The following is a 12,603-nucleotide window of genomic DNA, read 5'->3' on the forward strand; positions in this document are numbered from 1 at the left end:
TGGCCCATGATATCCACGGACGATCTATATGTGTGGGATGTCTTGTTACAAGCACAGAAACTTGATGTCTCACCACCTTTTTGAAACCGTGGGGTAGCTTTGTACAGCATTGCAGTTGGAACCACTGAAAGCCAGCTAAAAATAGTCTTGGAGGACGGATCCAGCAAAGGGGCTTGCCAGGTAGCCACCCAAGCAATAGACCATATGGATGGAACCTTTGGTCCTCCAGATATAGCTTAACTACAGCTCCTATCATCCCTAGCTATTGGTCATGCCTGCTTGGGCTGAAGGACATCATAGTTCTCCACATCTCTGCAGACCTTAATGGATGAGGGTACAGAGAGACAGAATAACATAGAATTGGGTTCTAAATAGTTTTCCTATGACATCTAAAAAAACAACCACCACCAAGGAACTTATAAGTTCAACCAACACGTTGTCCATTATGGGAAATGGTAAGGTGAAACAGTTTGAAGTGGGTTTGGAGTTTGGGGGAGTGGGAAGAACTGTAGAGAAAGAGGGTAGGGGCAAATGCATAATTAGTTGGCCTTGCCAGTCATTGGCTCAGCTAAGCTCTCTAGCACCACCTACTGTTGGCCTCCCTATCTTCCGCCCTACCTATCTGAATCTCCACTGGATCAGTCCATTTGTCACAAGGAAATGGAAGCAATGATACCTTGGAAGTGAACCGCACTCAAGGGCGCTCCTGATGAAAAGTGAGTGCTACAGAGTCAAGTGGAGATTCTCCAAATACCTCCTTCTGATTCTCAATGGAGTGGTGTGGGGAAGGGAAACAGTATTTCCTCCCCAATTCATTCATTCATTCATTCACAGCAAAACCTGCAAGTCCACTAATGAGCTAGCACATTGAAGAGACATTGGTATGAGTGGCTGGCCAGCAAAACGATATTTGGGCCTGAATGCCCACTTGTCGGAGTTCAGTCATCTTGTTGTGTATGTGCGTATCTGCATGTGTGTCGGTGTTTTTGTGTTCTTTCAAGTGGAATGTAGTTTCCCATCTTTTTGCATCCGGGACATCTGGCATTTGGGGAATCTGGATGGATGGTTTCAGTCTGTCCAGAGTCTGGATCCTTGTCACTTACGCAGGCCTGCAGAAAGAAGGAAGGGAGGGAGGGAGGGAGGGAGGGAGGGAGGGAGGGAGGGAGGGAGGAAGGAAGGAAGGAAGGAAGGAAGGAAGGAAGGAAGGAAGGAAAGAAAGAAAGAAAGACATCAGATGAGAGCTCAGAATATGGCACGTACTCAAAGGCAGTTGTCAGGGTGCCTTTCCTCGAATACCCTCCTCCCATTAAGAGTATCTAAATTGAGTAAAGTAAGGCATTAACAGGGCATGGTATATTGTAGAAAGAGCCTTTCTCTCCCTGCCGCACCCCTCAAACACCCTGAATTCTGCCTTTGTTTTTTTAAAAAAAGAAAATTTTTATGTAAAATATATTTTAAACAAAAACATGTATATGTGAAATATGCAATATGTAAATTCAGCATGTGTGTGTTGAATGAGCATGGGGAGGGGCAAAGATGGCAGTCAAGGAGCTATGCAGGCCAATGAAACCCCTTCCTCTCGTCCCTTGGAAATCCTGCTCAGCCTCCATACCATTTTCAGAGAGTGCACCCAGCATGGCCTCTCTACATTACCAATTGCAGTCCTGAGGACTGGTAACTTTTTAAGCAGCAAACAACCGAGAAACAAGTGCAGGTTGAGGCTATTGAGGTGCTGAATTCTGAACACGTTTCTGTGCAATTGTGGGACTCTCACAACACACACAGGAGGTATAATATTTCTTCGTCTGCATGCCTGCATGTACCACTAATTAGGCAGGTGGTATTATCGTTTTATAATGTATCATCTGGTTTTCACTGGTATGTCCCAGGAAAGGTTACAGCATTTTAAAATTCCGAATTAAAATCAGAATAAGGTGGGGTCCTGAAGCACATATCTCAGGCTAGGGTAAAGAGGTGTATCTTCAGGAAATGCTACTTATTACTAATACTGCTAGAAAAATGCTTGTTGTTCTACCTCTCAGGAATCTCCCCAGGCCACAACGCTCCTCCCCAGCCTCCCTCTGTGTGTCTCTGGTCCAGCTTGCCACTGACACATGGACCCCGGACACTCCTACTCCATGTAGACCTTCATAGGATTGTCCTTTGAATCTACACTGCACCTCCAACCCAACCACACACACACACAAAAGAGAACCCCCCCCCCCAGTACATTTTGTTCTACTTCAGCTTTAAGCTTCCTTCTGCTGGATTAGTAAATCAAGGCGCTGCCTCGGATCCTCCGGAGGCATTGCATATTCCCTCCTTGCAAAACCTACAGTGCTGGAAATCAATATTTAATCTCTTGCCTCATCAATCTAAACACGATGACAGAATGGGGGGAAATGCAGTTCCGGACCAAAAACAAAAACAAAACCCAAAGGTGCTGGCGTTTTAAGAGCTGACCTCAGGCCATTTTTGCAAACTGTTGGCGCCAGTCACAAAATGAGATTTTGAAGCAACAAAAGCAAGAACTTCTTCACGCTGAACACAGTTCGCTTACAGAATTCTCTGCCACAAGACGTAGTGACGGCCGCCAACTTTGACATCCTTGAAAGGGGATGGCCACTGTGAGAACAGGATGCTGGCCTAGACATGCCATTGGGCTCTTCTTAGGTTCTTGTGGTCATGATGGCTATACGCTTCTCCCAGGATTTGAGGGAGAGAACCTTAGACTATCCATGCCTTGGGAGTTTTTGCAACAAGAGGCAGTCCAGATGAGCCCTTAAGTCTTAGCACTGCCCTTGTAGAACTCAACAGGGAAGAGGAGGGACATAGCTCTTGCTCCACCTACTGTTGGCCTCCCTGTAGGGACGCGGGTGGCGCTGTGGTCTAAACCACTGAGCCTCTTGGGCTTGCCGATTGGAAGGTTGGCGGTTCGAACCCCCGCGATGGAGTGAACTCTGGTTACTCTGTCCCAGCTCCTGCCAATCTAGCCATTCAAAAGCATGCCAGTGCAAGTAGATAAATAGGTACTGCTGCAGTGGGACGGTAAACGGCGTTTCCGTGCGCTCTGGCACTAGTCACGGTCCTCCATGTGCCAGTAGCGGTTTAGTCATGCTGGCCACATGACCTGGAAAACTGTCTGTGGACAAACGCTGGCTCCCTCGGCCTAAAAGTGAGATGAGCGCTGCAACCCCATAGTCGCCTTTGACTGGACCTAACCACCCAGGGGTCCTTTACCTTTTACCTTTTTACCTTGGCCTCCCTGCTACGACCAGTCTCCAATCAAAATGGGGTATTCGTGGTGGATTTATACTGGAGTGTACAAACATCATTCGACTTTTTAAGTTGTTCTCCAGTGTTTCCCCAGTGTTGCAGCGTTACTGATGTTTGGAGGGCCAGTCTTGCACTATCGCTTAACAGAAGCAGGATGAAAACAGACCTGGGAATATTTGTTGCAGGATTCCAGCAGGGAACCCAATTTGAAACAGAGCAGTATGTCCACCCTGAAACCTTTGCAGGCACAAAGCAGAGAGTGCACATATATCCGCCCCGGTTATCATCCTGAGCACAAATCATCCCGAATGCATAATCGGAAAGACGTCTGGAGGGGCCCATACTTACAGGTATGTCTGCTTGAACAAAAGGTTGGAGGGCTTTTCATTGACATGGTAGAGAGGGAATGGGTCAAATCCACCAATGAAATCAACTGAAAGAAAGAAAATCCAAAACTCATGCATAAAACAATGGTGTGGTTGAAACAAAACAGAAGGAGGGTGAAGATGGCAAACAGTAAACCAAAGGGTGAGGAGTGTGTGCTGAAAAGACCAAATGCAAAGGTGCTCACCAGCAAAGCCTTAGGGCAGAATCCTGCCAAATTTAAGTGTATGCGCACCTTGGTGATTTCAAAGGACAGGCTTCACTCACCTCCACTGAAATTAAATGGACGTAACTATCCTTAAGGGACACGGGTGGTGCTGCGGGTTAAACCACAGAGCCTAGGACTTGCCGATCAGAAGGTCGGCAGTTTGAATCCCCGCAACGGGGTGAGCTCCTGTTGTTCGGTCCCTGCTCCTGCCAACCTAGCAGTTCGGAAGCATGAAGTGCAAGTAGATAAATAGGTACCACTCCAGCGGGAAGGTTAACGGCGTTTCCGTTCACTGCCAGAAGCGGTTTAGTCATGCTGGACACATGACACGGAAGCTGTACGCCGGCTCCCTCAGCCAATAAAGCGAGATGAGCGCCACAACCCCCGAGTCGTCTGCAACTGGACCTAATGGTCAGGGGTCCCTTTACCTTTACCTTTAACCATCTTTAGCTTTAGCTAGTTTGTTCCCTGGGTTCCTTGCAAACTCCTATCAAGAAAGTCAGTGTGGTGTAGTGGTTAGAGTCTTGGGCTGTGACGTGGGAGACTAGGGTCTGAATCCTCCAGTCAGCCATGAAGCTCAGTGGATGACCTTGGGCCCATCACTGCCTCTCAGCCTAATCTACTTTGCAGGGTTGTTGTGGGAGATTAAATGAGATGGGGCAGAACCACATGCGCCAACTTGAGTTCCTTGGGATATAAATGCAATAAAATAAATAAACACTTAAAATGGAAATGCTGGCAATGTGGACTTCCAGGATGGAACAACCGTCCAGGACTACAACATACTTCTTTTGGTCAGGCACCAGTAAAACAATCCAGAAAGGAATTGCTTCCTTTCCACAGTTATCACAGTGATGCAGTGGCTCAAGGTTTGGGGTTCCAGCCCAGCTGCAGGAAGGTCTGAGAGGCCTTGGAGTCTGAGAGCAGCTCTTGAAGTCCTCGTTCCTCTGGCCCACCACAAGCACATCCCCAGCTCCATCTGGTACACAGGCTGAGACCCTACCTGCCCATGGACTGTCTTGGCAGAGTGGTGCATGCTCTGGTTATCTCCTGCTTGGACTACTGCAATGCGCTCTACGTGGGGCTACCTTTGAAGGTGACCCGGAAACTACAACTAATCCAGAATGCGGCAGCCAGACTGGTGACTGGGAGTGGCCGCTGAGACCACATTACACTGGTCCTGAAAGACCTACGTTGGCTCCCAATACGTTTTCAGGCACAATTCGGCCCAGTATACCTGAAGGAGTGTCCCCACCCCCATCATTCAGCCCAGACACTGAGGTTAAGCTCCAAGGGCTTTCTCTTTGACATCTGGTGGGAGGGCGTTCCACAGGGCAGGTGCCACCACTGAGAAGGCCCTCTGCCTGGTTCCCTGTAACTTGGCTTCTTGCAGCGAGGGAACCGCCAGAAGGCCCTTGGCGCTGGACCTCAGTGTCTGGGCTGAACAATGGGGGTGGAGATGCTCCTTCAGGTATTATTATTTGAGTGGGGTATGTGGGGTATTAGGGGAGGGGTAGTACCTCTGGTGGGGGAACATGTCATGGTGCTTCAGGAACGGTTTGTCCACCTTTGGTCCCCATCCTGCACTTAGCTGTCACCTGTGGCTCCTGGAAGCTGCCAACATGCAACAGCCGTCACACCCCAGGAAATGGCTTCGACTGGCTGTCTAAATGAGGGTGGCTGATGGGTCTCAAACTCTCAGTGACTTAGGGACTTCCCCTGCATGAGAAGACAGGCTCTGGTGGATTGAGCGGGCAGGAGCAATAGTGGGTCCAACGGTCAAGAAGGTGGTTTCTGTATGTGCTGTAGAGGGAGGTGAGGGGCAGATGGGGCCCATCAACCTGGGAAGGAACCTGGGAAGAAAAACTCTGAGCCTAAACCTCTGCTTCCATGTGGGATATCTTCGGGAGAAGGAAAGGTTAAGGGGCAAACCCAGAATGGAGTTCCTAAGATGGTTGGATGGTACCTTGTATGCCTCCTTCTGGCAACTCCTGCTGCTAAGCTGGTGCCAATCATATTGCTCTACTCTCCTTTGGACCACATCAGTGAGGCCAAGAAGAGGGTCATGTCATCTGGGTAGCCCAGGACCTCCATACACTCTGCCCAGGTTTGTGCCCCAGAGCGGTCACTTTGGTGCTGCTAAAACAGCAGTTTGACTTCACCCCCAGAAGCGCACTCCATTGTCTATTGAGACAGACAGATGGCAACAACAAGTATCCTGGGAAAGGGGATGGGTGGCCAGTTGAAACCCTGAACAGGCCAACTCTATGCTGCAACATTATAATGCAGGTCCCAGTCGTTGAACTATCACTCCCCAACTGAGTAAAGTGTGAATAGTGGGTTGCGTTATTGTTTCCGCCTCCCACCCCCACCCCACAATGGCACGCAAATTGTGTTAGCGCCTGGCAAGGCACCTCTGCGCTTATAACGACTTCCTGCTCCAGAGCAAAGGAGTGTTTTCAAAGAAACCCACAAATGGGGGAGAAAATTAAAAGGCAGCTCAAATTGGCTCAGGTCACTGGAAGGCTCTACTGCTGAGAGTGTGAAATATTGATGGTTTGTCAGTGTTAATTATTGAGGCTGGCATTTCGGAATTGGAATGCCGGAAGAGGGGAGGGGGAAAGGATTTGCTGGGGGTGGTGGGAGGGGGGGCGCTGAAATTAGCTGCTGTGAATTTCTCAATAAATCACTCTCCCCCCGCCAGCTCGGTGACATCTCTTTTTATTTTATTGGCTTTTCTCTTGAGATTCACCCTCCCTCACCTAGCCTGATCGACCTCCTCCCTACACCCCATCAAAGTTACTCCTTTTATTGCAAATATATAGCCATAGTTATTTTAAAACAAACTATATATATATATTCTAAAACCACAAAATCCTTTAACCAAACCACAGCCAAAATTGATAATCCAGCTTTTCTCTCTAGCAGTAAGTGGGGGTTTTGGTTGATCAAATTACAAGTTATTTCCCACTTCTCTCTTCTCCATCTCTCTCTTTATATATATATTGCTCAAGTATAATAATAATAATAATAATAATAATAATAATAATAATAATAATAATAATTATACCCCGCCCTCCCCAGCCAAGACCGGGCTCAGGGTGGCTAACCATCAAAGTTATAAAATATCAGAGGAGTGTACAGAGAACCAAAAGTAAGTGTAAAACATACACCCAAAATAATACGGTTAGAATAACAGTAGGACATCGGAAGATGATCGGCGGGCAAGAATTAATTAATGATTAATGGTTTAATCGTGTCTTTAATTATTAATCCATTCATTCTGGGTTTTTGTTCAGAACAGGTGTGGGTAGACACCCAGGTTTTAAACACCTGAAATTACACGTGGTTGGAGCAAAGAGTTAAATGAATTTCATGTTAAAATAGCCCCCTACACTGACAGCCCCATTACTTGGGACCAGAAGGCAAATGTTAGGATCTCTTTGTGCCTCCAAAAGGTTCTCTACCATAGAAGGCAATAGCTTGGCAAAGAGGTTGAAGGGGAGAGTTGTTTAGGACTTTGTAAGCAAGTAAGAAGACCTGGAACCCCGCCTGGTGGCATATTAGCAGCCAGTGCAGCTGCTTCAACAAAGGTGTACTATTTTGACAACAGTTAGCTCTAGGCAGCAACCTCATGGCAGCATTTTGCAGTAACCACAGTTTCCAAACCACCTACAAGGGCAGCCCCACACAGAGTGCATTGCAGCAATCAAGTCTTGAGGTTACCAATGAGCCAGCTGAACGTGGCCAGATTATGTAACTGTTTAAAATTAATCTCCCAGTGGATTTGGCCACTAAGATTGTTTCACAAAATCAATTCAACGGTTGCCCTCTTGGGGAGATTTCATGTCTTAAGCACATGCTGTTTTTTTGTTGCATCAATTAAGTGTTTTAAATTTGTTGTTAGCTGCCCTGAGCCCGGTTTTCTGAACAGGGAAGGGCGGGCTGTAAATAAAAAATTATTATTATTATTATTTATGCTCAAGCAACAATGATAGATTTTAAGTCTATAATCAGAGTGGGGAACTAGATGTTACTGAGAGCCAGTGTGGTGTAGTGGTTAAGAGCGGTAGACTCGTAATCTGGTGAACTGGGTTCACGTCTCCGCTCCTCCACATGCAGCTGCTGGGTAACCTTGGGCTAGTTACACTTCTCTGAAGTCTCTCAGCCCCACTCACCTCACAGAGCGTTTGTTGTGGGGGAGGAAGGGAAAGGAGAATGTTAGCCGCTTTGAGATGCCTGAGGGTAGTGATAAAGTGGGATATCAAATCCAAACTCTTCTTCTTCTACTGGACTCCAACAGCATCCCCAGCCAAGAAGGTCAATGGTCAGGGATGATGGGAGTTGCAGTCTAAAAATATTTGGAGGACCAGACAATCCCTTCAGAAGCTGGTACCCTCCAGATGTTATTGGACTACAACTTTCATCATCATTGGTCACATTGGCTGGGGCTGATGGGAGCTAGTGTACCAACATCTGGAGAGTATCAAGTTGGCTACCACTAGCATAGACTCACCTCACCCCAAGAAAAAAAAAACACAACATCTCTCCTACCTGCTAGTCAACATCTTCAGTAACATGCAAAGTATCTTAGCATCTTCCTAAGCTCAGTTCTCGACCAAGTACAGATATATTAGCCTAACTAGAGGGGGTGGCAATGAAAGTGGTTCAAGCTGTTCATTACAGGCATTTTAGAGCATTGTAAATTTAAAGGCCAGCTTCTGACGCAACGCCGATCAATAAAACCACCGTGAAGAACACATCTTTTAGACAGTTTCAAAGAGAGATTGCTGGAGTAAGTGCTCTTTCCGCCCACCCCAGAATTTGGAAAAGCACTTGCACTACTCCACTCGAAATAAATACAGCCACTTACAGCAATTGAACTTAATGCATTGTTTAACAGGAGATTACTGACCTGGCTGCAATACTTGTCGAGCCAGCCAATAAACACTTAGGGCCCAGTGCAGCCCAAGCTAAGCACTTTAAACAGTGCAACCCTAAAGCACAGTCCTCCAGGAATAAGCGCAATAAATAAAGACCAGGCTGCCTTAAAGTTTAGCTCAGGTCCTGTTTGTGGGTTTCTCATAGGTGTTCATCAGGAGGACAGGAAGCTGAACACGGCCATTGGCAGTGCCGGATTTACGTATAAGCAGGGGCGGACGAAGGTGTTGTGACACCCAGAGCAGGCATCGCTACGTACGACTCATGCACCGTATGTAGCGACACCGCACATGTGCTGTGCATAGTGGTTTGCCGGTGCCGGCGCTCCAGCGCCATACAGGCGGTGCCGGGATCCTCTGCTTGCGGCTGCAGCTGTGAACAGAGGATCCTCTACCCCGACCTGGCCACAGTGATCCATGCGATGGTCACCTCCTGACTTGACTACTGTAATTCGCTCTATGCGGGGCTGCCCTTGAAGCTGTCCCAGAAACTCCAGTGGATGCAGAATGCTGCAGCGAGGCTCCTCACAGGGACTCTGCCATGGGAGCATATTCACCCAGTGCTTTTCCAGCTGCATTGGCTCCCGCTGGAGTACAGGGTCAGATTTAAGGTGCTGGTTTAAAGCCCTTCACAGCCTAGGACCCTCGTATCTACGGGACCGCCTCTCCCGGTATGCCCCACGGAGGACCTTCAGGTCCATATATAGCAACACCCTAGAGGTCCCGGGCCCTAAGGAAGTTAGATTAGCTTCAACCAGAGCCAGGGCCTTCTCAACACTGGCCCCGGCCTGGTGGAACGCTCTGCCTCATGAGACCAGGGCCCTGCAGGATCTGATCTCTTTCCGCAGGGCCTGTAAGACAGAGTTGTTCCACCTGGGCTTTGGCTTAGAATCAGTTTGATTCACTCCCCCTCTTTCTTTTTCCTTTCTCCTCCTATGAAGAGATTGCACCCTAATGTTTTAATGTTGTATCGTAATCTTTTAAATTGTATTTTAATCAACTTGTTTTTATTATTGGTTGTTAGCCGCCCTGAGCCCGGTCTTGGCTGGGGAGGGCGGGGTATAAATAAAAATGTATTATTACCAGTACATAACACTCACAAACTTTTGGGGTGTCCTGGTTTCTACTTTTTGAAAGATGGCATCTACTTTTTGAAATATGTGCAATGGGAGAGGCCTGACTGGAAAGCTTAAAGCCTGTTACTGCTACACAGGAAACGGATGGATGAAAAGAAAATATGAACTGGCCTGTAGCTTGACCAATCACTGCGAAGAGTGGCAAGGAGCTAGGTGGAGTCACAGATCTTAAAAAAAGTGTAGACTTGCACACACTGGCCAGCTTCCATTTTGACTTGAAATGTTCATTTTGGGATTCTCAAAATCTACATAAAGACAAGTACATAAAAGCAAGAAGGGGGGGGCTGCAATGGTGCCCACCTGAGAGGTGCGCCAGAACTGCGCTCTGTTAATTTATATGAATATTTATAGACTGTCATAAAAATATATCAAAGCGGTTTACAGCTATGAAACATAAATCTGTACAAGAAAAACCACAAAAAGTTGAAAGCAGACATTGATTAACCATGGTGGAAGGATGTATTCTTAATTGCCTGCTTTCTTATAATCTCATCTCTTTTATACACAATTGATCACTGCACTCATCTCCTCAGAAGGTTCCTTCCATATCGTGTGGAAATCAGGCCTTTGCAGATCCCTCTGAACCCTTTTATCCCAACTCGATCCCTGAGATCATGTGCAAGAGCATCACTGGTCATTCCGCGAGTCAGTGAGGCTCATTTGACAATAACAAGAAATCAAGACTTACTACCATCATCCCTGTATTGTGGAATACTCTGCTAGCTGGTTTTCAACAGGCACCCTCCGTTCCAACTTTTAAATACCTGCCTCAAACTTTTCTATTCTGCCAGCGTTATGCAAGCAATTAAGAACAGATCTTAATAGTTAGCTGATTTCTGGTTTCAGCTTTTCACGTGGCTTTTATTGCATGGTTTTATGTACAATTGTTGTTAACCTCTCTCATGTTTTTTTATGAACAGCAATATAAATATTATTATTTTTATAAAGAATACACTGAGTCCCACAGTAAATGTAATAGATGTCACCGCATGAGCTCATTGGAAGCCCCCAACAGAGCAAACCTTGGGGTAGATTTGCAGAGCCTGAATAAGTAGCCAAATGTTGCCACACTGAGAAATCAGCTTGTTAGGGTTGCCATCTGACTGAAGAATTCGTCATTGACTGGTGGTCTTGTGGAGTGGTAAAAGTCTTCTGGGAAATGATATATAATGAGTTAAAGAAAATGTTTAAGAAAAACTTTATTGAAAAACCAGAAGCCTTTTTGTTAGGTATACAGTGGTACCTCAGGTTACATACGCTTCAGGTTACATACGATTCAGGTTACACGCTCTGCTAACCCAGAAATAGTGCTTCAAGTTAAGAACTTTGCTTCAGGATAAGAACAGAAATCGGGTTCCGGCAGCACGGCGGCAGCAGGAGGCCCCAATAGCTAAAGTGGTGCTTCAGGTTAAGAACTGTTTCAGGTTAAGAACGGACCTCTGGAACGAATTAAGTACTTAACCCGAGGTACCACTGTAATAGGTGAAGAGATACCAAAAGAAGACAAGAGACTGTTCATGTACGGAACGACGGCAGCGAGAATGCTTCTAGATGTCAGGAACCAGACTGAAGGTTATTGCTCTGAGGAAAAATGGTGGGAGCCCCCCCCCTCCCTCTGAACAAGGGCCTGATCCTGAAGCTCCTCTGGAGCAGGAGGATAGTATCGACCTAGAGCAATGGTTCGAGGAAGGACACAGCTTGGAAAGTGACAGCTGGGTGAAGAGCAATCGAAGGGAGAGGAACGGGAAGAGAGAGAGCTGGTTGGAGCTCCCTCACCAGAAAGTGTGCAGTGCATGAGTCCTAGAGCCAGGAGTCTGGATAGGGTAGCCTCTCAGAAGGCTCAGTGGTGAAGGAATCACGTGGTGAGGAGACGGGAAGACGGAAGTGTGGGATGTAAGAATTAGGTGCAGTCAAACACAACATTGCTAGAGTAGACATGAAGGTTGTCTCAGTCCTCCAGCCAGAACTTCCTGCTTCCCAGGACTGAGATGAAACTTCCTATGTGTAATTTGAGATGGGCATGGCCTCTCTCCTGAAGTAGAAAGAACCACAGGCTGGTGACCATCTTGTCTCTCTTGTCTCTATCAATGCCATCTTAACAACAGCACTACTAAGATGCACCCTTGGCTCCAGGCCAAGAGAAGAAAAGGGGGGATAGTCACCACATTTATACTATGTTCTAACCTTTTAAGTCTGCCTTCTGGGAACCTTTGTGTGAACAGATGATTACTTGTGAATAAACGCTTTATACTTTACAGAAGACTACGTAGCGTCTTATTTTAGGAGGGATTAACGGGGAAAATCTACATAAAGGCAAGTACGTAAAAGCAAGAGGGGGGGGCTGCAATGGTGCCCACCTGAGAGGTGCGCCAGAACTGCGCTCTGTTAATTTATATGAATATTTATAGACTGTCATAAAAATATATCAAAGCGGTTTACAGCTATGAAACATAAATCCGTACAAGAAAAACCACAAAACCACTGGGGTACATGACCCCAGTCAAGCTTGCAAAAATATATCATTTGCCTGATAACAAATGTTGGAAATGTAAAGAGAATGAAGGTACATTCTTTCACCTTTGGTGGACGTGCCCAAGGATCAAGGCCTTCTGGGAAATGATATATAATGAACTGAAAAAGGTATTTAAATATACTTTCC

General features: G+C 46.6%; 1 protein-coding gene across 3 annotated transcripts in view; it reads right to left on the bottom strand.

The window, feature by feature from the left end:
• Positions 1 to 33: 33 nt before the first annotated feature.
• The window catches only part of NKAIN4 (sodium/potassium transporting ATPase interacting 4), a gene marked incomplete at its 3' end in the record, with an annotated part of 109,630 nt that continues 97,060 nt past the window's right edge, over positions 34 to 12,603 (bottom strand). Inside the window, exons 6-7 of one of the 3 annotated variants that reach the window (XM_082226535.1) lie at positions 3,625 to 3,709; positions 34 to 1,109 (exon numbers count right to left, since the gene is read on the bottom strand). In XM_082226535.1, coding sequence (XP_082082661.1) covers positions 1,100 to 1,109; positions 3,625 to 3,709 — 95 coding nt within the window. Of the gene's footprint in view, positions 1,110 to 3,620; positions 3,710 to 12,603 lie in introns of those variants that run through there. The other 2 variants (XM_082226537.1, XM_082226536.1) reach the window with 2 other exon arrangements.

Source organism: Podarcis vaucheri (assembly GCF_965113315.1).
Source record: "Podarcis vaucheri genome assembly, chromosome: 6".
Classification (NCBI taxonomy): domain Eukaryota; kingdom Metazoa; phylum Chordata; class Lepidosauria; order Squamata; family Lacertidae; genus Podarcis; species Podarcis vaucheri.